General features: G+C 43.2%; 1 protein-coding gene across 2 annotated transcripts in view; it reads left to right on the forward strand.

Moving 5' to 3' along the window:
- Positions 1–24,420, forward strand: part of PEPD (peptidase D) — a 131,615-nt gene that overhangs the window by 32,313 nt on the left and 74,882 nt on the right. For both annotated transcript variants that reach the window (XR_014158968.1, XM_081872197.1), the window contains exons 5-9: positions 1,828–1,875; positions 2,981–3,042; positions 7,955–7,999; positions 15,550–15,625; positions 19,914–19,960. Coding sequence is in view for 1 of the 2 variants with exons in the window: in XM_081872197.1 (XP_081728323.1) it covers positions 1,828–1,875; positions 2,981–3,042; positions 7,955–7,999; positions 15,550–15,625; positions 19,914–19,960 (278 nt within the window). In the remaining variant the exon portion in view is untranslated. The remainder of the gene's footprint in view (positions 1–1,827; positions 1,876–2,980; positions 3,043–7,954; positions 8,000–15,549; positions 15,626–19,913; positions 19,961–24,420) is intronic.

Below are 24,420 nucleotides of genomic sequence, written 5' to 3' on the forward strand. Positions count from 1 at the left end.
CACGTGACATGCTTTGAGCACTTTCCTAAAGCCCTATAAAGATGCTTATTAATATCATATACTGTATCTGCCCTTTTCCATCTAGCCAGGCAATTGCTGTGTTCTCCTTATGCCCCCTTCATATGTTCTGGGTTCTTCCTACCTACGTTTTGTCTGTGATTGTTGTGGGGGACAGAATGAGATTTCAAAACAAACAATTTCTCTCACTCTTTAGGGCCCTAACCCTGGTGTGTCCCATTCTATTAAAAAAACCATATTTGGGGGGCTGGCATTTGAAACGCAGTTTGATTCTTGAGATGAGTATCCCTCTGAAATAGCATTGCGCTAATCTATTCATTCCCTCTGCTGCAGCTACCGAGGAGGTTTGCTGCTTGACATATCTGGATTGGAATCGTGGTTTCTTGTTATCAGGCTTCATGTGTCGAATACAGAAGTGCTAGTTAAGGGCTTCTTATCTGCAAGAGTGGATGACAAGTGATTCCTGGCCAGAAATTTGTGCGTTGTTGCTTAGTATCAGCTATATTGACAATTTGTCAGAGTGTCATCAGCAAACGCTGTGCTTACCCTGATTCTGTGCTTAAACTGTTGTGTGGGACCAGGCTGGGGGCGGGTGGAATTAAAGAGATGCGGCTTTCCTTTATGCTTTGGAAATCCAGTGGCTGTTGCCAGAGCTGCAGAAATACTTTCTGGATGATCTGCTGCCGTGAAGTCCTTTAAACATGTTTCCATTCCACAGATACTGGAATAGCTTTCCATCTCTGATACAGCCTCTACATAGGTATCTAGAAAGCTGCTTTATAGTGAGTCTGACCATTGGTCAATCTAGCTCAGAATGGTCTACACTGACTGGCAGCTGCTCTCCAAGATTTCAGGCAGGGAGTCTGTCCCAACACTACCTGGAGATGCTGCCGGGATTTGAACCCAGGGCCTTCCGCTAGCAAGGCAGACACTCTTTTGCAGAGCTATGGCCCTGTCTCTTGTCTTCAGGCTTGCCTTGCTGAGATCCTCCAGATTTATTGACTTTTAAAAATGGGCTCGGAAGACCTGCCAGTCTAGTTAGAAAGGCTTTTGATGCTTAATGTGCATAATGGATTCCCCAGCCCCTTTTTTTGTTGAATTAGGAGTTTGTGTTACACTGCGTTAATGGTTAGTGAATGTTGAATGGTTTGTGTTTGCTTTGCTGAGATGCTGCTGCGTCTTGTGTACGTATAATTATGTGGAGGGAAATGTCGTTTGTCTTTTTTAATAACAACTTTGCTGTGAGTGGCTTTGAGCTCAGCTTTGTTGGAAAAGTAGTGCAAAAATAATTTCATTGGGCCTTTTCTTAACTGCAGCTGTTGGTTGTACATATGTATGTGTATATATCTGCTGTTCCTGGTGTGCTGTTTCTTTTGCTGACTGTTTGTTTTTAGAATTGTATATAAGTGTGTGGGTTCTTTTTTATCCTATACACCACCTTGCGTATGCCTGTGGTATAAAAAAGGGCAGGATATAAACCACAAAATAAATATGCAGTGCCTTCCTATCCATTGACTTATCTATTGAGATGCTAAGAAATGTTTATGAACATTCCATCTTCTTAGAAAGTTAAAATGGTCGTCCCAGGGATTTGATGGGATCGGTTGCTGAAAGAGTATAATCATGACAACAGGTGATTAGATAGAATGTGGGAATGGTCTGCAGAAGTAGTATGAGTGTGAATAGGGCACAGTAGGTGGTTGGGCATGGACAGTAGAGCTCTTGCAAGTTGGCACCATTGTGAAGCTTCCTTAGTGGCCAATGCTGGTGGGCGATCAACTGACCACAATGATTCTTCTTACTTTGCAGATTTCCAGTGTTCTGGCTTCAAAGAACCCTTCAGTTCTTCTTACTCTGGTAAGTGACATCGTGTGTTCTTAGAATGTATTGACTTTGGAGAAACTTACTTGCAGACTAGAGCAGCCTTTCTCAACTTGTGGTCCTCACCTACTGTTGGGCTCCCAAACTCCCATCAGACTCTGCAAGAATTGTCCACTAACATCTGGGGATCTTACTAAATGCGATAATCTAGTCTTCTGTAATAGAAGGAGTGTTGTTGCTGTTTTCAAATAAAAGTGTGTTAATTTTATTATTATTGAGGCACTCTTAAAAGACACAGTCCATAAAGAAAATGGGGGAGGGAAGAGGACAACAGCCAAGGTCGGGTACCAGCCAACCTCACCTGTAGCCAAATGGAAATGGCTCCTAATGGCCATTTCTGGCCTGTGTGATAACAGGTTTGGGAACATTATTCAGTGGTAGTTATTGCTCACTGTCAGGCTTGATTTTAGAAGAAGCTCAGGCTGTTGGGTAAGACTGGAGGAAGGGGAGTTTCCCAAGTTAACCTGGTTTGACTGGGAGCCAGGTTCAAATTCCATGGAACTTAATGAGGGCAGTCTCACAACCTTCAAAGGGTGGTGATGGTGGCTGAGAATTGTATGCAATCCAGGAATGGAAAGCCCTTTGTACACTGTGCTTTTTGAACATATGCAAACCACTGTCTCCTGGGTGTTCTGGAAGGGTGACCAAGATAGAAAGTTGCTTAATTTACATGGCCTATTCCCACATCTTTGGTTTCCAACCATTCTTACATTTGGGAAATCAATATGGCCTGTACTTGGTTCCTAGTCACTAATCAAGACATAGGCTTAGGTACCCTTCAGCACATGCCCTGTGTGACCAGAATAACTTACCTACCTACAACCCTTCCAGTGGTTTGAGCTACAGGCAACTTCCCACTTGCACGTGATCAGCACATGCACTCACTCTGACATGCATGCCATTTTCAGTGCCAAAAGGGGATGGGCCGGGGGGATGGGAGTTGTAGTCAGAACATTTGAAGGGTCTGTTGTTTGGGAAGGCTGCCTTGCAGCATAAGATGCCTCTTTTGTAATTTTAAGACTGAAGCAGCTGTTCTTTTGTTGATAGTCATAGTTCAAATACTTTTGCCTTTCTTCTCCAGAGAGGAGTTAACACTGACAGCGGAAGTGTTACCAGGGAAGCTTCATTTGAAGGAATCAGCCAGTAAGTTACCTTGTGGGTTTGTGTGTCAAACAAATTGTTAACCAGCGAATGATTTGAACACCGTGTAACCAGTGGGAGAAATGTTCAGGTGTCCATTAGAAGATGGCCTGATGTATAGACTGTAAGCCTGTCATGGCGGCTTGATTATATGAACAATGATGTATTTTATTCTGGCTTTATATACTGTGGGTGGTATTCAATCAACCAACATTTACTCAGAGTAGAGTAGCCCACTGAAATGAACATGTCTAAAGAGTCTACTCTGTGTGAAAGTAGTTGAATACTGTGTTTTATATACATAATTTTTTATTTGTGTTTTATATACTTTGTATTTGCATTTGAAAAGTGATTTGTTGTATATCTTTTAAGGTGTTGCATAGGCACCTGACCTCAAGAAATACATGTTTGACCTGACAATATGTCCCAGGATAGTAGTTAGCCAGTTATGTGAAGCACTGCAATAGACTAAATAGGCTTCGGCCTATGGCTGAATCTGCTCCCCCACTCCTGGTATTTTTATGACCCCCACCCAGCCTCCTCCCAGGCAGTAATGTGGACTTTGGCCTCAACAAGTTTAGGCCCCCCTGCACGGCAACATTATCAAGTATTATGCTCACATCACGCATAAGAACATAAGAAGAGCCTACTGCTTCAGGCCAATAGCCTATCTAGTCCAGCATCCTGTTTTCCTAGTGGCCAACCAGATGCCTGTGGGGAAACCCCCAAACAAGGCCTGAGCATGAGATTGCTCTCCCCTCCTGTGGTTCACAGCAACTGGTGTTCAGAAGCATTTACGGCCTCGGACTGTGGAGGCAGCGCATACAAAACAACACCATCATGGACAGCAGGGCAGAAACTTGCTAATTTTAAAACTAAAGCTGGGACAAACATCTGAACTTTTCAAAAGCTTGTTCTCAAAAAGCTTATAAGTGTGTAACTTTTGCAATTCTGGGCATGAAGTGTGCCTATGGGAGGAACTTCCTGGAGTTTTGGCAGCTTTGATGCACTATTTTGACACACCCAGAATTCCATATTCTGTAGGTCTTTCTGGAGATGATGGTGGTAGCTTCCATTTCCTTGTGCGACCTCCCATTCTTCCCTCCTGCCCAAGCGCCTCTTGGAAGAGTGTGACTTCGCCCTTTGATCTTTAGCTTATTGGAAAGAGACTTCCAGCTGTCCACTGCCTTCCTCTCCATGGGTTTGCAGGGCAGAAAAAACTGATCTTCTCACTGCTGTTTGACAGCTGTAGATCACTTATGTCAGGAGCGGGATACCCACTGGTGTAGTACTGAGCGCCCTGCTGCTTTTTGCATGATAGAATTGATGCCCTTAATCGCTTGTTAGAGTGCTTCTCTCCTCTCCTCTCGCCGCCCCACTTTATCTCTCCCAGTCTTGGCATTGGCCTCTCAACAGACTGTCAGCTTTGTCATTTAAGGCATATAATTCCTTTGACTGCCTTGGAGAGAGTTGACACTGAGTACTTTGCAACTAATGAAGCTACAAGGGAGGAAGCTTAGAATCCGCTCTCAACTCTTGCTGCTGAGAGGAAACTTGTTGCTTTGTCCGCTGTGCAAAAGCACTGTGCTCCTGAACTGTCATTTTTTTATGTAAAGAAAGAAAGAAAAGGAAATAGATGCACTGATCTGCATTTTTTTAAAAGAAGCAAAGAGTTTTTTCTATCCCCCTTATTCCTCTTTTATTTAAAGCACTTCCCAAGGCTTTTTGTGAAATGTGAAGGGCAATGAATAATAGAAACATAGAATTGTAGAGTCAGAAGGCACCCAAGGGGGCATCTAGTCTGACCCCCTGCAATGCAGGAATCACAGATAAGGATGCCATCCTTGTTTGCTGAAGGCAGCCAAAAATACAAATTGGTGTAACTATTCTCATGTGGTGTTAGGGTGTATAACATCACTTTCCATTCTTCTACTCCCCAATTCATCCTCTTGTTAAAAATACTATTCAGCGTTTTGTTCGGTGGGCTTCAATTCAACCTTCTGCAACCTGTGGAAATTTTGTACTGCAACTCCCATCAGCCGAAGACAGCGCAGCCAAGTGAAGCTGGGGCTGATGGGAGTTGTAGTCCAAAACATCTGGAGGGCAGCAAGTTAGCGAAGGTAGCTTTTGTGTTTTTCCTCCTTGGGCTCCCTTTCAGATGAGAGATTTGTCTCGGATCATTTATTTGACTTTTTGCAAGGAGCCTAGGCTTTGGGCAATTTGGTTCTTGTGGCTGCAGTTCCCAGTCCTACTAAAAAGAACAGGAAGTGTTCTTCTTTGTTCCTTGTTCCTTCTTAACTGGATTGAGGGAAGTGGTAGACAGTGCCCCTTCCTAGTGCTGCAAAAGACCTATTTTGGCTTTTTGCAAAAGTTTTATTTCAACATTGGTCTCAGCAGATCCTTTTTGACTGCAACTGACATGGCCGTCCCCATTTTATTTTTTATCCCACCCTGTGACCTTGCCCTCTTCCACCCTTGCCATGTCTCAGAACTTCTCTCAAGAGCTGAACTTTATTCTCTGCTTTCCAGGCTCTCGCTCTCTGTCTTCTGTCGAAATCTGTCTCTTCTTGTGCTGCTTGCTATCCTGCGGTTCCCTTTTTCAGCCTCTGGTTGAACAGCTTCTGGATTGCAGGTGGCGTTTGACCTTTCATTCTTTTCTGCGTGAGGGTAAGTTGCCGTGTGTGCATGCACACAGCGAGGCTCAGGCCAGGCACACAAAGGCAGAGGGAAGGAAGAGAGACACAGGCCCCTGCATGCATGCACATTCTCTCTCTCACTCAGATCCACACGTGCTTCCTCACTCGCACGCAACGCTTCTGAATGCCAGTTCCTGGAAACGGCAGGAGGAGAAGAGTGGACATGCAGCTGCTGGGTGACCTTGGGCCAGTCACACTTCTCTGAAGTCTCTCAGCCTCACTCACCTCACAGAGTGTTTGTTGTGGGGGAGGAAGGGAAAGGAAAATGTTAGCCGCTTGGAGACTCCTTAGGGTAGTGATAAAGCAGGATATCAAATCCAAACTCTTCTTCTTCTCTTGTGCTTGAATCCTGCTTGCAGATTTCTTGTTGGCCGCTGTGAGAACAGGATTTTGGACTAGGTGGCCCACTGACCTGATCCAGCAGGGTCTTCATATGCTCTTATGGGGGAGAAGGTGGCTATCTGAATCTGGCTAGTGTGTCATAAGTAAGGAGGTTTCTTCTGTCTTGTGGGTTTCGTAAATTCAGAACAGTGATCCCTGGTCACAGGAGAAGAGCCAGAGATAGCAGGTCTTTCTGTTGGGATTCGCAGGATACTGAGTAAGTCTGCGGGCTTTAACAGGCTGATGCAATAATCTGTGAAGTGCTGGGTCAGAGTGACTCAGCGGGGATGTGATTGGCTATCACCTGTTTTAAAAGGGAAAGCCTGTTCAACAGTAACTGTGGTGGTTGTGCTGTAGTGTGGTGGTGCTGTGGTGGAGAGTATTCGTTTGCCTTAAGGAGCAGGTACTCTGTATGGACTGTTTTTGTAAATACTTGTATATAGCTCACATTAAAAAGACTGCACTGAAAAGAAACCTGGGACTCTGAGCGTTTCGCTAAAAAGCGCCGCGAGGAATTCGCGACACTTTCCCCCTTTGTGTACTGTGAGAATTTTTCTCCAACCTGCGCTGTCACCTGAACAATGCCAAGCTGTTCCCTTGAACAGGAGAGCCAGATAGCTGTGAGGTCACCACTGTTTTCCTTTTTCCCAGCTTTCAGTTGGGATGCTCTCACAATGATCTCTTAAATGTTCAATTCTCTGGTATTGATCTTGATGCCAGAATTACACCCTGCTATTCTGTGTGCAGCTCACCTGCCTATATCTCCTGGTTTCCTTCGTCTCTCATTAAGATCATGGTGGGACGCTCCAACTCAAAATGGAATCCAGGCTTTTGTTCACTGAACTTCATAGACTAAATGTACCATTTTGTTCATCAATGGGTTTTGTACTAGGTTGCCTTTATGCTTAACTAGCTTTTGCATCCTCTTTCCCCCCACTTTTCTTTTGTGCTGAAGCATAGCAGGAATAATAGTCCCTAAACCTACCTTACTGGAAAGGAAAGTGTTTCATTCGTGTTCAAAGCAGGCAAATCTCATTAGCCGAGCTGCTTTTTTCCTCCTGGTGCCTGACTGAGTTCTGTAGAGGGCCTGAATTGTGTGGCTTGCTGGCTTCATTTTCTCATGTGGTGAGGTGTTGAGATGGAACACAGGCTAAAACAGAACACCTTGCAGCAGAGGTGTTGAGCAGCGAGGCTGGAAAAATCCCACTTGCATCCAGAAATTGGATGCTGGCTCCTAAGAATGTAAAATATCTGTTCAGAACTTTGCAGAGCTTGAATTCAAGCATGCAATGGTATCTTAGAAACTGTAATACTGTGTGTTTCTCTAGTCCATGTTGGTGGAGGGAGAGCCTTGAATTTTGAATGCCACCACAGAAAGTCCTGGGTTGCTACATCTCCTGGCAAAGTGGCCACTTTCTCTCTTGTGGGTGCTTATTCGTCACCTTTATTTCTCTTTCTCTCTTCCTCTTGCTTTGCTGTTTGAAAATATATGAATACATCTTCATTTCAGCTGAAATCATGGCTGCCTGCTTTTGCTCTAACTTCCTTTCCCCCTTTATCTCAGAGGCCACCAATGGGGTGCCTTGGGCACCAATATGCCCTCCAGTAGCTCCAATGGGGCCCATGAAAAGTCTCAATAAATATTACCTCAGAAATCCACAACGCACTAAAGACTGTTTGCTCCTTCTGTTCTGTTCCTGTTTACACTGACTTGGGCTCTCCTTCATTGAACAGCCCCCTTTAAGCATGCTCACATTTCATTGGATGCCAGAGCTGGACACCCACCCAGTGTCTAGAGTTTCAAGCTAATTTTTGTTATCTCTCTCTCTCATTTTTAGATTTGTGGTTAACAACGCAGTTCTTCATCCGGAAATTGCTGAATGGTATGTTGTCTTTTCACATTTGTTTTCCAAAGCTTGTCCCAACATTCTGTGTGAGACCATGGCTGCAGTCACAGAGCATTTTATCCCATTCCCCTGACATTTCCCTAACTGTTAATTTTTTCATTACATTTGAGCTTCCACACGACGTAAAAGTCACATCTGGACATCTGGTGGAATGGAGTGGAAGTTCAGCCCTCGTTTCCAGGTTATTTGATTTCATGAAAAAAACCAGTTTGCCAACCACATCCGCCCAGAAAATTGTGGGAGTAAAGTCACAAAAATTGGGGCAGTTATACTAGCACACACTTCTTCCCTTATGTTTTCATGGGCGCATTTGTGGAAAGGTTGGGGTGGAGGAGCAATGTTGTCTATGTTGGTCGTTGTCATGCCACACCACACCCACTGGTGTGAATGAAATTTAGTGTGTCGTGTCAGCATATCAGTGAAAAAGCCACAGTTCCATAACACAACAAGGGCTGTTGTGTGAAAGGGGTGCTAGAAAAAGGAGCAGAAGCACTAGCATGATAACCAGGAAAACTAACGCAGTAAATCCCATGTCTGGGATATGGCTTAGCGTGTTGTCCAAATCTGGGCTTGGGGTTTGCCTCAAGCTGTGAGCTGCAAACAAGGTTTGTCCTTCAGTTTACAGCTCAGGGTTTGTCTGGATTAAGACAAACCACAAGCCTGGGTTCAGATGAGACCGAGAACACCCTCTTCCTGGGTTGCTGTGTGTCAAATTCCTGATGCCTGGGCCACTGTCAAGGCACAGCCTATGGTGAAGGCCCTTCTACAGCCCCCAACTGGACTGCAGCCATGATGTAATACCACAAGGAAGAAAAGGATCTGAATGCCACTGAAATAATTCTTGCAAAATTCTTTAGTGTTAGCGGTTGTGTAGGTTCAAATACAAATACATTAATTATGATACTATTGCAGAGACTACCCAAAGAAGAATTAATTGAATGTCTGGCAGAATGGGTAATGTTATATAAATGTCAGGCGATTATTGCCTCCTTTTGGGATTCATTTTAAAAGCATTAATTCTAATGCATTCCGTTGGCAAATTTATGGATGTTCTCTTTAATTACACTTGAATGTCAATGGTGCCTGACATTAGCAGGAGCGAAACCGAGAAGAACCCAAGTCCTAAAGTGTGTTGCGCCACAGCGATGTTTCTTAATTTTAAAACTCATTTTCAATAAGGTGGATGTTACGACTCTTCCGCGCTGTGGGGGGTTATAAAAGCCCTCTTGTTGGAAATGGAGATGCCACGAGCCAATTTAGTGAGGCCTAGAGGAGGAAAGAGATTGGCCTTTGTCAACCTGGGATCCTCCAGGTGTGTTTGAAAGCAGCTCCCATCATCTCCAGCCAGGACATCCTCCCTCTTCTCAGGTGGAACATATATCTCCATAAGCTTAATAGAATCTGTGAGGGCTTAGATTGAGGGTGGGGAGTGTGTATGTCTATTCCACCCCTCAGCCATCTTATATAGCCCTGGCAGGTCTGAAGGGTGTTTGAATTACTGCAGTGCTCTCTGTGTGGGGCTCCCCTTGCATTTGGTTCAGAGGCTGCAGCTGGTGGAGAACCTGGCGGCTAAGTTTCTTGTGGGGGGAAACAACCCCCAGTATATAAAACCTTGCTTGTGGGATTTGCGCTACCTGTCAGTTTGCTACTAGCCCAAGGTTCCCAGTGATGAGGAGACTTGAAACCACATTCAGCTGAACACGCTTACAGGCCTTCCTGCTCAAAATGGGATGGTTGGGAATGGAGCAAGCCGCTTCAGGCAGGTGCAGGGGGTGGAGGGAGGGAGGGGGTCCTGCAGATGCCTCCTCCCCAGTTATGCCTTTACACATTCATTTCAGCCCATCTATATGATGGTATTATACTTTTTTTATATCTTGCCTTTTCCCCTGTCCAGGACTCAAGGCGGCTTGCACAGATAAAACAGAACAAGCTAAAAACATAGAAAAGGCAACCATTAAAATGTACTAAAGCACTAATAGAATTAACATAATCTAAGAACATCCATTAAAAACACAGACTATAACAATAAAAGCATCACAGAACCAGCTGTTGTCTCGGAAACAGGAGTAGTAGTATTTATTTCATTAAAAGTGTTTATAATTCTGTCGAAGGTTCCTGGGTGAAACCATGCACATTCCAAAATAAGAATTAAACAATTGTATTGAAACAGCGTAAAGCGAAATGCAACATTCAGTTACAAGTCAAAGCAGCAGCGACAAAGGAAATTCAGGAGTCCAGTATGCCTTGCTGTTACTTGTTACCCTTCAGAATGATTTGTTTTGAGTCAACTGACCAGTAACACAGAGGAGAAAATAACAGCCTTAGTAAAACTGATTATGACTGTTGGCTTGGAAACGGTCTCATGACAGGATTGACTATACTTCCTCTAACCCCCTGGTAATAACTACATTGATGAACGCTTCCACCTCAATATATATGATTGCAGGGGCAACATCTGCCTGCAAAGGAAACTCTAGCAAATCTGCCACCGAAAGCTTTGTAGTTAAAATGTGCCAATAAAATCTCTCTTCTGTCTTTAGGTTTTTATAAAATATTTAAGTGAGGCATGAGATGATTAAAGGCAGGCCAAGCCAGAACCTGTAACCAAGGGATATTCAGTGGCGAACATGATTTATTTATGACCCACCAGGCACAAATAAAATAAAAAATGTTACAGGATATAAAATGTTTAAGATCATAATAGGAAAAAAATAAAAGAAGCAATCAGATTTCTTAAGTGGGATTGCTATATTTAGGTATTTTGTTGCGAGCTTTGCAATTTGAAAAATTGGAGCCCTCCGTTAAAATGACCAATGGAGATTTTGAAGAGTAGCCAGCCAAATAATGTACAGTGGGACGCAGAGAGAGTTTCTTTAGCTCCCCTGGTATAAACTGCACTTAAAAAGAGCATGTAAAGCTAGCACCTGTTATTTGCAGGGACGTATTATATCTGCCTCCTTAAAGATCTGAGAATAAGGTGTGCCAAGGAGAAAGTTTTTAGAAAGAGGCAGCCAGTTCCAAATAAGGCATCCCATTCTTAAGGTTGGGACATGGGAAACCTGGCAACCAGGGAGACTACAGGACACATAGCCCAGAAACTAGATCATGTAAGTTCTGGAAGTCTGCATTCCCCTGCATTCCCTAGAATTGCAAGGGTAGTAAATGGAAATGCATGCAGTTGTTGTGGACATTTTTGCATCCTTCCATCCCCCCCCCCCCAAGCAGGGATTGATAAGAAAGAGGGATGGAGAAATGTGCAGTGTTATTTATATATGTATGTCTATATGTATGTGTTAGAGTTATATCTTGCCCTTCCTCCCACAGGAGCCCAGGGCAGCAAACACATAAAAGATAAAGCATCTAAAAGCTGTTCTGATACAGATGGAGGCTGGGAAAGATATTTACTTAAAAGGCTTGTTGGAAACCTTTTAACGTTGCATCGAGTGTTTCCATTTTTGCACATTTTAGAGGAGAAGAGTGAGGATGTTACGAGTTCTTGTTTTTGTTTTTTTGGCCAGCTATCCCCCATGTATTCTTTGTGCAGGTACCAAGGATAGTTACTTCTTGATTTTGCAGGACAGCTACCCTGGCTCAGGTGGGGTTGAGACTCTACACCTGGCCTGGTCTTTTGCGTGATGCTTTATTTAGACCAGATCAGCTGGCTGCTAAGTCAAGTTTGGGGTGATCTTTTCCTCTCACAGAATGTATTTATGGACCTGTTTGGTTCTGATTTTCTTGTGGCACTCTCCTGCTGATTTCAACATGGTTGGGGCTTTGTTTGTAGTTTTTGTATTGTCTAAATCAGGGAGTTTTTATGCTAGTTCTTTTGCATTGTTAGTGGATAACCTGTTTCAAAATGGTCTAGCAAACTAAAGCAATCAGAGCTAAGCTGGGATGTAATGGACATCTTTGGATGCATGAATGCTCTGCTAGCACCATGGTCACAGTTTCGAAGTGTGTGTGTGTGTGTGTGTGTGTGTGTGTGTGTAAGAGAGAGAAAGAGAGAGATGGGGGGGGGGCAGACAGTGCCAGAAAGTTTGACAAAGTACTGTAATGATAGGTGGTGCCCACATTGGCTACCCTGTAGAAGAGCATCCTTTCCTTACAGAAGATTCTCCAGATGTTGTTGGGCTCCACCTCCCAGTCAACATGGCCAATCGTCTGTGCTGATGGGAGTCCAACAGCACGTGGAGGGCACACATTTTGGAAGGCTGCAGTTCAGACTCTGTTAAAACATTCACAACGCAGATTAGGATACCATAAGAACGCTGGTATGTTCAAAATGGCAGAATCCATTTCCATATGAGGAAAGGTTTGCAGCATTTTGGGACTTTATAAAATTATGCATGGCACGGAGGAAGTGGATAAAGAAAAGACTTCCTGTCTTTTTCATGATGCTAGAACTCTTCATATATTTATATTAATATACAGAAGTTTTCCTTAAAGAATTTCTGCGTTCTATTTTGACTAATATATGCATTTGAAACTGGAACTTGCTCCCACAGGAGGCAGCGATGGCCCCCAACTTGGATGGCTTTAATATAGAGCATTGGGCAAATTTCTGGGGGATAAGGCTTTTTTCTACCTCCAGAGTTGGAGGCAGAAATGCTTCTGAATACCAGCTGCAGGAAAACACAGGAAGGGAGAATTGCTGTTGTGCTCAGGTCCTGCTTGCAAGTTTCCCGCAGGTCTCTGCTTGGCCACTGTGAGAACAGGATGCTGAACGAGATGGGCCATTGGCCTGATTCCTCAGGCTCTTACCTTCTTTATCTTGGATGCTATTTAAGGCAAGGTGACTTTAAAAGTAGCTGCTCCAAACTTTGGTGAAAGAACTGCTTGTGCCTTCTTGGGAAGGAATGAAATGTTCTTGTTAGCCCCAAAGCACCTCTCTAGTGTGGAGACGGTATTTGTGTGTCTGCAGGATTTATGGCTTTGAACCTGCCTCCCTCTGGTCAAGAGACATGCTCTGAACAGTGACCCATATGCCAGCACAGGAAGCAAGTCTCTCGGAATCAACTTCTAATGGCCTGGTTACTGAAAACGGGAGATGCAATTTCAAGTCCCATCATGGGAGGTGATCAGATTAAGGCTCTGCCTGCCTGCTCCTTAAAAAAAGGAAGGGCAAGTTTTGGTGAGCACAACACTTGTCCTGCATGCAGAATGCCGCAGGTTCAGTCCCAGGTTCATCTCCAATAAGAACTGGGAAAGACTCCAGTCGGGAAAGCTGGGAAATCCTCTGCCAGCCATGGTTTCACTGTGCCTGTCAATTGATACAAACCATGGTTTTGTGATCAAACAGGTTTGCAAACCTGGATCTTGAGCAGCCTTCCCCCACCCTGGCACCCTCCAGATGCTTTGGACTGCAACTCCCATCAGCCCCACTCAGCCTTGACTGTTTAGAACAACTGGAGGGCTTCCAATTCATAAAGGCTGACCTAGCCAAGCACTCTAGAGGCAGCCACTAAACAGCATTTTGGGTGGCCACCAGGAGAGTTCATGGCAGAGGTGCGATCTGCGCTAGGCCGCCTTGATCCGAAGCACCATTTCCTTGGCTTTTATGCTGCACCCCAGCTCCTGCCTGAAGACGTGCAAGCTTTCGATTTTTGCTAAACTCTTCATCCAGGGGTTCATAAATTTAATACAGCTCTGAGCCAAAACAGTGTGCGGGGATATTTTCTCTCCCCACTCCCCCGCCTGCCTTCTCCGTCTGCTACCTTTGCGAAACAAGCTTCAGCAACCCAAAGGACTTCATAGCTTTAGGCAAGGATTCATTCATATTCTGCTACTGTGCCTCGGACTCCCATTTCTATAACTTGAGAAATGGCAGGAAGCTGCCATGTTGTGAGCCTGTGACTTGTGCTTGGTAAAGAGTGCAGGGTTGGCTCAATAAAACATGCATATCTTCAGAGGACTGTCTGACCCCACAATTGTGTATACCCTGTGCAGTAAATGCAGGCAGAGGGATTGCCTATTCATGGCAGGTCGAGGCAAAGCAAGGTCAATAAAGCATGTCTGGCCTGGGACAATATGTTTTGCTGCTTGTCTGTCCTGCATCTCCAACTTGCAGCTTCAGTGGATGCTCATGAGTTCTAGTGTTATAAGAGTGGGGAGGGGAGCTTTTTTCTGTCAACTTTCTCAGGGTGTCTAATGGGGGTGGGCCTGGTAGATGTGAACAGGAAGGTCTAGAATAAACCAACCTGCTTTGCACTTTACAGAGTGAGGGAATTCTGTGCACCGTTAAGTATGCCTTGAAAGCAGCCAGCTGTCCCTGACTTGACATGGGAGACAGTATAGAAGTGTTATTAACAAATAAATTGATAGCATCTTGTGAAAGGTTTTTTACTTCCCAGGACTAAAGTTTTTCAAGCTTGAAATGTGTTTGAGCTCTTCAATACAATTCCGTTAGTTCATTATCCGGCTCCTTCATCCTTAACTTATACTGACACTGTAAGCTGAACTAGACAGAGCATGGGGGAATCCATGGTCATTTTTTATTTGATTATTTAATTTCTAACTTCTTGATATATTAAAAATATCTCTAAGCGGTGTACAGAAAACTGAAGCAACAACAGGCAACTTAAACAAAATATTACAAAAATTCACAGTTACAAATAAAAATGTCACATTAATACAAAATTACTAATATATATAGAACAGTATTAATTCATTTTCTTTCCTCCCTCCCTCTCAGCCCCAAGGTCCAACAAACTCTCAGCTCACCCACAAAAGTCTCACAATGAGAAGAGAGTTTCTGGAAACAGTGAACAGCACCCCTGTCTAACTTGTGTTTGACCCTGTCTTGCATGGCCTGTTTTAAAAACCAAACTGAAGTAGAATTCCCACAGTGTACTGATGTGATAAATTTACAAATCAAGAGTATAAACTCAGGATTTATTCACACTCAGAGCCCAATGATTCTGTTAAATGGTCCTGAAAAAGTGCTTCAGGTTTCTCTGAAATAATTTTAACAATTTTAACAATAATTTTAACTAGCCTGACTCGTCTCCTGCCTTCAGCCATGGCCAAGTCCACTGACCAGCCTTCCTCAGCCTGGTGCCTTCCAGGTGTTTTGGCCTGCATCTCCCATCAGTTTTAGCCAGCTGGGCTTTTCTGTTGTGCTGGCTGGCTGATGGGAGTTGTAGTCCAAAACATCTGGAAGGCATCAGGTTGGGGAAGGCTGCCCTAGATCTTCTCCTTCCTGTCCACAGACTCTAGCCGCTTGCACCCCACTTATGGTCTAAGGGCTGCAGTTAGGGTGATCGAACTCGATATCTTATACCAACCTTGCAGGTGCTTTTTCAGCTCATCCTACTTTGAGTAAATTGAATGCCACACATACCTTTTATTTCCTGATGTCCTTTATTTGCTGCAATCTCGTAATAGCCTCTTGCTTTTGAAACGCATCTGGTCGGCGGCAGGTTTGCCAATTAGGTTACCTGGTTATTCTTTGTGCTCTCAACTTAATCACTGCTGAGCTGTAGGGGGAATTACTAACCTGATTCTCCTCTTCTCCTTTCCTTTTGAAGCCGTGTGATTAAGACGGACATGGAGTTGGAAGTCCTGCGCTATACCAATAAAATTTCCAGTGAAGCTCATAAAGAGGTAATGGATCTCTTACAGATAATAATTTTTTCTGCTCTTTGTGTAACGGTGGCTTTTCAGAAAATGTTCCCAGCTACTTGAATTGCTTAGTAATAAACTAATGAAAGAGCTGGGACAGAATCAGGAGGATAATGTTCCTTCTAATAGAATCCTAATAATACACATTGCTTTGCCCTTGAACTTGCTGTTGATGCCCAGGGAACAAAATGTCTTCACTTATCATGCTGGAACACATAGGAACATAAGGGCCCTGCTGGATCAGGCCAGTAGCCTCTCTTGTCCAGCAGCCTGTTCTTACAGTGTGCAGTCAAATGCCTGTAGGGAACCTGCAAGCAAGACATGAGCACAGCAACAATCTGCCCACCTGCAATTCCCAGCCACTGGTATTCCGAGGTGTATTGCCTCTGACGGTAGAAGGAGAACATAGCCATTATGGTTAGTGGCCATTGGTTGCCTTACCCTCCATAAATTTGTCCAACACTATTTTAAAGCCAGCAGAGTTGGTGGCCATCACTGCCTCCTGTGGGAGTAAGTTCCATAGAACAGCATGAAGAAGTCTTTTATCTGTCCTGAATCTTCCAATATTCAGCTTCATGGGGTGACCACAAGTTCTAGTGTTATGAGAGAGGGTTAAATATATATACAGTGGTACCTTGGTTTTCGAACTCAATCCATTCTGGAAGTCCGTTCGACTTCTAAAACATTTGCAAACCAAGACGCGGCTTCTGATTGGCCCCAGAAACAATGCCAACAGCCAAAACAGACGTTAGGCTTCCCAAAAACGTTTGCAAACCGGAACACTTACTTCCAAGTTGCGGCGTTCAGGAGCTGAATTGTTTGGGAGCCAAGGTACCACTGTATATATATTGCTACTTTCTCCATGTGATTCATAATTTTATAAACCATGATACCTCTTTAGTTTAGAGAAAAGGCAAGTAAAAGTCCAAAAATATGCAGACTTTCCTCAAAGGAGATTTGCTGCATCCCCTTGATCATTTTTTTTTTAGAATAATATTTATTGAGTTTTACAAAAAAAAGATTCACAAAAACAAAACAAGAAAAAAAAATACACATACACATACAAGAAAAAAAAGAACAAAACCAAAACTTAAAAAGAAAAATTAAAAATCCCTTTTTCAAATATCATACCATTCATTAACTTATTTTCATGACTTCCTCACATCTCCCTTTTTTGTATCCCATTTGAAAATTTAAATAGCAAATTCATATCTTCTTAATTTTACCCTTAGTTAATTATCCTCACGAATTTTAACTTCTAATCATATTGCTAGAACCACTTCATTTCATTCCAACATCATTCGCATTCAAAAATTTTGCAATGTTTCTGTAAATACATCTTAAATTTCTTCCAGTCTTCTTCCACCAACTCTTCTCCATGATCTCGGATTCTGCCAGTCATTTCCGCCATCTCCATATACTCCATCAGTTGCATCTGCCAATCTTCCAGAGTGGGTAGATCTTGTGTCTTCCAATGCTTTGCGATGAGAATTCTTGCTGCTGCTGTTGCGTACATAAAGAAAGTTCTATCCTTCTTTGACACCAATTGGCCGACTATGCCCAGGAGAAAAGCCTCTGGTTTCTTAGGGAAAGTGTACTTAAGTACCTTTTTTAGTTCATTATATATCATCTCCCAGAAAGCCTTAATCCTTGGGCACGTCCACCAAAGGTGAAAGAATGTACTTTCCGTTTCTTTATATTTCCAACATTTATTATCAGGCAAATGATAAATTTTTGCAAGCTTGACGGGGGTCATGTACCACCTATACATCATTTTCATAATATTCTCTCTTAAGGCATTACATGCCGTAAATTTAATCCCGGTGGTCCATAACTGTTCCCAGTCAGCAAACATAATATTGTATCCTATATCTTGTGCCCATTTTATCATAGCTGATTTTACCGTTTCTTCCTCCGTATTCCATTTCAACAGCAAGTTATACATTTTTGACAATACCTTAGCATTGAGTTCTAACAATTCTGTCTCTAACTTTGATTTTTCCACCTGGAAGCCCACTTTCTTATCCTGGTTATATGCTTCTCTTATTTGAAAATAGTGTAACCAGTCTCGCACCTTATCTTTAAGTTTTTCATAACTCTGCAGTTTCAATTTACCACCTTCCTCTTCCAAAATTTCCCAATACTTTGGCCATTTAGTCTCCATATTAAGTTTTTTCAACACTTTGGCCTCCATAGGTGAGAGCCACCTTGGGGTTTTCCTTTCCAAAAGATCTTTATACCTCGACCATACATTAAACATTGCTTTTCTGACAATATGGTTTTTAAAAGACTTATGAACCTTAACCTTGCCATACCACAAATATGCATGCCATCCAAATGCATTATCGTAACCTTCAAGATCTAAAACGTCAGTGTTTTCAAGAAGTAGCCATTCCTTCAACCAGCAAAAAGCTGCTGATTCATAATACAACTTCAAATCTGGCAGGGCAAATCCCCCTCTATCTTTAGAATCTGTAAGTATCTTAAATTTTATTCTGGGCTTTTTGCCCTGCCAGACAAATCTAGAAATATCTCTTTGCCACCTCTTAAAACAGTCCATCTTGTCAATAATTTGTAACGATTGAAACAAAAACAACAATCTCGGCAATACATTCATCTTAATAACAGAAATTCGGCCTAGCAAGGAGAGCTTCAAATTTGTCCATATTTCCAAATCCTTTTTCACCTCTGACCAGCATTTTTCATAATTATCCTTAAATAGATTCACGTTCTTAGAGGTCATGTTTACCCCTAGGTATTTTACCTTCTTTACCAATGTTAGATCTGTCTCCTTCTGAAACCTTTCTCTTTCAGTCGGAGTCAAGTTTTTCCCCAAGACCTTAGTTTTTGTCTTATTTAACTTAAATCCCGCCACATGACCAAAATCCTGGATTATTTCTAAAGCCCTCTTGGTACTAGCTATTGGCTCTTGTAATGTGAAAACAAGGTCATCTGCATATGCTTTAAGTTTATAGTGTTTGACTCCGACCTGAATGCCCTGTATCAAACGGTCCCTTCTTATCATGTTAAGTAAGACTTCCAGGACTGAGATAAAAAGTAATGGGGAAATTGGGTAGCCTTGTCGTGTCCCTTTCTCAATTCTAAACTCTTCTGACACCACATTGTTCACTATCAGTTTTGCCTTTTGTTCAGAATAAATCGCACCTATACCATTCTCGAAGTTTTGTCCTACCCCCATCCCCTGAAGGTTTTTTTTCATAAAATTCCAAGAAATATTATCAAAGGCTTTCTCTGCATCCACAAATATCAGAACCGCTTCTGTATTAATTTCCACCTGTAACTTTTCTAAAATATTACTTATGTTCCTCATATTATCAGATAGATGTCTACCAGGGAGAAAGCCAGCCTGGTCTTTGTGTATCGTTTCAGCTAAAACTTTTTTCAATCTTTTAGCCAAAATATCAGCAAAAATTTTGTAACCCACATTTAAAAGGGATATGGGACGGTAGTTCTTAAGTTGCGTCTTCTCAGTCTCATCTTTTGGTATAAGTGTGATAAATGCTTCTTGCCACGACTCTGGCGCTTTTTCCCCCTCCATAATTTCGTTACAAACCTCCTTTAGTGGTTGGATTAAATAGTGGTTGGATTAATACAAGGGCCACAGAATGAAATTGAAATTGATCAATTTTTGAAAGTTAATGGACTGGGAAAAATCTCCCAAGAAAATAAATTGTTTTTGAACTACAAAATAACAGAACAAGAGATTGAAGGTGCCATTCAGAGTTTGAAACCAGGCAAGTCTCCAGGACCTGATGGACTAACCTCCAAATATTATAGAACTTTGCATCCCCTTGATCATTATGGTCCTTTCTTCTCAAGAGAAGACCTTGTAGGCTCAGCCTTACTCAACATGCTGTAAATGTGCTCCTGTGTTCCGCAGAAGCCTTTAGCACATTTCCTAAGGCATTTGGGTGGCCTTCTCACATGGAGGGGTAGGTTCACATATTCAGATCATCACTTGAACCCTCATCAGACATTTATTACCCTAAGGTGGTGGTGGGGACATGGGTAGGGAAGCGCTGTGGGGATGTGCATTCAGCTCCACCCTGGGGACAGATTTTTTTGGATCCAGGATGTGATCATCACACACTTCTAGTACATTCATGTTCTTTGCTATGTCCAGGGGGTGCTATTTAAGTGCATTATACATCAAATCATGGTAGCTCCCAAGATAAACACAAAATTGTCAAGCGTTTAAGGTTCTTCTGATCCAAATTTCTTAGGGTGTGTCCTATGTTTGTGACAACAGGTAATGAAGGCCGTCAAAATAGGCATGAAGGAATATGAGCTGGAGAGGTGAGTACCTTTTCAACGTGACAAAACTATGGAAAAGCATCTCTGTTAACAGAAAATGCCCCCAGATAACTCTGAGCGACACTGATTTAATGGCAATTGCACGTGCTCATTTCGAGGCTGGGGCTAGACATATTTTATTATATAGAAGGCATTTCCCACATTTCTGCCGTGCTATTAGATGGCAATTGCTTTTAGGTATGGTTTTAAAGCAGTATAATTCTCTTTGCAGACTTTTATGTAATTTACAGAAACTATACCTAATAGCCATTATTATTGCTTGATAGCATCCAATAAAGCAGCTTTTATGTGTGTGAATATCACAGCTATGCCTCCTACGTACATGAGTGTTTATGGGGGCCATAAAATGTCCTGGAGTGTTTGGTGAAATGTCTCTGCTACAGCTGGAGCAAATATTGGTGGTTTTGTTTATACATTTCGATTTCCGTTTGTTTGTGTTGCTTTCCCTAATGAGTCTTTAGATTCCTCCATCCCTTCCTTCCTTTGCCCATATGGCTTTGCACCCTGAGAGAAGCATGTGTGCAGCAGTGAATGTCCAGCCAGGCTTCACTGTGATTGGTGTTTGAACTTCCTCTTTGCTACATGCTCATCATAGAATCATAGACTATTTACTCCTAATGCTCTGTCATTTACACCTGGCTCCAATTGGTAGATCTTGGGACTCTACTATAAAGCAAAGTGGATCTGATTAGCATGAAGTTTGCCCACCTCTGCTGCTCTCTGTGGGATTGGCACCAACCACTTGGGTCTAACACTATACCTTCCAGATACTGAATTCAGTACTAGTATTTTAGGGTCATTTCGTAATAGATGTCCAGTCGTTTCTGAAATAAGATTTCAAATAGTAGTCCAATATATTTGTATTACCAAGCAGCTGCAGAACAAATTTATCCTGTGTTGTTGAATATATCCTGTTAAGTCTACCTAGGGTAAAATACTGTTGATATTGAATCTTATTTTAAAACTCCTTTTATATACTTGGTGGTGGTAATTTAACCCAAATCCATTTCTGCTTTTCCGTAGTCCACTCCTCTTATAGATCTCTGGCCCATTTCCTCATAAATGTTCCAACTTTATTATTCAATTTTATAATTATGGAATAAATGCTACCAATTAAGCCACTTTTAGCACACTGGTGTTAATAGGGTTTCATATACATGCAGTGTCTTTCCTTAAAACTCCATGTTTTCTTATTAAGCAAACTAAGGCATCTCCTTTTATTTTACTTTTTATTTAATTCTGCAAGAGGATGTCCTTGTATGAATGGTGTTACAGAACTGTTGCGGGGGGGGGGGGGCGTCCCTGTAAACAAAAATAATAAAAAATGCTAGGATTTCGGGTTATGTGTGATATGAAGAAAGAATATAAGCGGCAAAGGAATTCTGGGTTGCCTTATGCAAACCAGTCTGGCTGGCTGAGGGATGAGCAGAGCTGTTAGCATTTCAGTAGAGAGACATCAACAACTCCTTGCTCCAGGTGTGACCAGTGACTGGAAATTTGGAAGTTTACCAGGGTAACTGCTCTGGGGGAGGACAAGGGGCTTCTAGGAAGAAGAAGAGGGGAGATCCATCCTGGGTGGAGGAAGGGGGTGTGGTGGGGGGTGGACACCCCAGGTATCTTCGCTGAGTGGGGTGACATTTGGCAGTCGTGGGTGGGTGGCGCGCCGAATATCTGCCATTGGCGGCTTGCTCCTTCCCTGGCTGCAGGGCGCGGGCATGGCTCCATGCACCCAAGCAGCTCTCCCGTGCCTGGGAGGGCACCCTCCATGCCCCGCCCCTCTCAGTAGTGTGCCCTGCGCTTCTTGGGAGCGCGCCCGTCCTGGGCAGCGTGGGCATATGCTCCGCCGCTGGATCCATCTTGGTGGGGGAGAAGGAATGACTGCCTGCAATGCTTTGGGCCATTATTTTAAGATCTGGACCCCCTCCATGCAGACTGAGGGTGTAAATAGGCAAATAGACCCTATTTCTTAAAGCACGACAGCCTCCACTGTGTCTTCTATTCTCCAAAGGGACTCAGACCCTGTGTGGGTGCCTGAGATCCCATGCACTCTTGCCACGGCTTGGCAGAGAGAGGGACCGGTGCTGGGCTTTTGTAACAATATATTCTCACACTGGGACTTTTCTTAAAGCGGTCTGTGTTAATGGGGGATCTCCACAAGTTGTTGCAGGTGTGCAGATCTTCAGGGTACCAGCCAGCCAGGTGTCTCATGCTCCAGGATAGCCGTTCCATTTTTCTTTTCCAAGTGACATTCAGCATTCTGTGTCTACTGAACATGCTCAGTACACGGGTGGCTGTGGGTTGGATTTTTGCCTCCATCCTCTCTTCTTGTACATCTGTGAACCTTGGGGTTCCGCCAAGGATGCTGACTGATACCTCCCTTCTGTTTTCCTGTGCCCCCTGATTTGGCTACAAAGCCATTGGCTGTCACCACCTGAGTTCACTTTTAGAAGTTTCACCAACGTTATTTAAGCATCAGTTTGATCCCTTGCAGCTAAACGTAGCCTCTTTGTTTTGAAGGAAGATTAAATTTGCCTGGCATTCACATTTGTCATTAGGCTCCTTCTATTCTAATCTCACTTTCCCCATCATGCCATAAAATATGTTGCCTTTTTAATGAGGTAATTAACACTTGATTCATAATTTCAATCAAGTGGCATTGGCATAGGAGTCGGTGTCACATTAAAATGAATTAAAAGGTCCCATTGGGGCATTTTTTAGTATCATCAAGTGTACTTGACATGTGTTTGGCTGTGCAAGGCAAAATGGGTCAGTTTGATGCGCATCCCATGACATATTTGCTTTCGGTGTGCTGGAGAAGAAAGATGGGGAGGATGGTGCAGAACCAACATTTGGTTAATGGGCCTCGGTCACTTTTTCTTTAAGTAGAAAGAGAAATGCAATATTTAGAGGAGGTGGATTAGCATTGCAAAGCCTCTTGGGAAGCTATTGTTGCATTCTTTTAAAGCCCCAAATGGTTCTTGCCAACCTTGTAAAGATTAGTACTGAAAACTTTAAAGCAGCATCAAGAGAAGCTGAGAATATGACTTCCTTGTAAGTTGCTTGTGACGTTTCCTTCTTTGCCTGTGGGAACATGGAATAGCTTGGGAAATCCATTGGAGATAATTATGGGACAGAAAACCTGCATGGTCCTGGATGATACAGATGCTCATCTAGTCCAACCCACTGTAATGCAGGAATCGCTGCTAAAGAATCCCTGACAGGTGGCTATCCAACCTCTGTTGACAAATATCCAATTAATGGGTAACTATCAGGCCTTTGGTGTTGTGGCCTCAACCCTTTGGAATTCCCTCTGGTTGAAAATTAGGCAGTCCTCATTTCTGTTTTCATTTGGGTGCCTACTGAAGACTTTCCTCTTTCAATGGGCCTTTTCAGTAGAGACCTTTCCCAGTCTGCTCCTTTGGGAGAAGGGGAGGGATATAAATATAAGAAATAATAACTAATAAAGGAAGGGTGCTCTCAACACTGGCTCACGGGTTCAGGTCATGTGCTCATTTCCTGAGTCCTTCAGATTAGCTCAGGAAATCAAATTTATCTCCAGTTATTTTGGGGAAACAAATTAGTTCATTTCCGGGGTGTTCTGAGAAGACCCTGGGAGAATCCAGCCGTCTCTGCCTGTGACACAGCTGAATCCAGGAAGAGCCTCATCCTCCTTATTGCAGTCTCCGAAAACTCGATTTGGGAAGAAGCTGACGGTATTCTGCCCAGTAAAGTTGCCATAAATAATGTCAGATCAATAGAGTGGAGGAATATCATAAGGCTTAACTGTGCGTGCATCCAGCCTTCGTGCCTTTTACAGCTTTTTATTACTACTATTATCCCCCTTTAATAAAAGGTTTGTTTGACTCTTAAGGGATGGCAAATTGTTTTTGTGGAAAAGCGGATGCTGCGCAAGGCTGTGGCTCCCACCCATCGATGCTTGGCTACATATTGGGGTACTTTCACACTAGCCAGGCAGCTGAAACTTCATGATGGTAGTCCAAGAGAGCTGGTGCTTGGGAGGGACAGGCTGGCTGGAGGAGCCTTGTGTGTGGAGCTGGAGGATTTTCTGTGATCACCAAGTGCTCTTGAAGCCTTTTGAGGAACCTGTGAGATCAGTGACCAAGACTGCGTCAATTCCTTCTTGATGGAAGCCAGCACAGAGCTGGCAAAATCCGCTTGTTGAGGCAGAATATTGGGATGTTGGAGTTCCCCTGCTCCATTTACTCTGCTGTATTGGAGTAGATTTCCCATGGATCTGGGCAGAAGTGCTAGAGATTATGTTCTCTGGGGTCCAATGCGTGCAGTAAGCTCCTCTCTCCTTTTGCATCTTGTTTTTGATCAAGGCCCTCCTTCACTGAGGAATGAGAGCGATGTTCAGTAGCCCCCAACAGATGCAAGCCCCTTTGGAGATGACTTGGGCTTGCATCTGTTGGGTGCTACTG

The sequence above is a fragment of the Podarcis erhardii genome, assembly GCF_964252035.2.
Source record: "Podarcis erhardii genome assembly, chromosome: 7".
In the NCBI taxonomy this organism is placed as follows: Eukaryota; Metazoa; Chordata; class Lepidosauria; order Squamata; family Lacertidae; genus Podarcis; species Podarcis erhardii.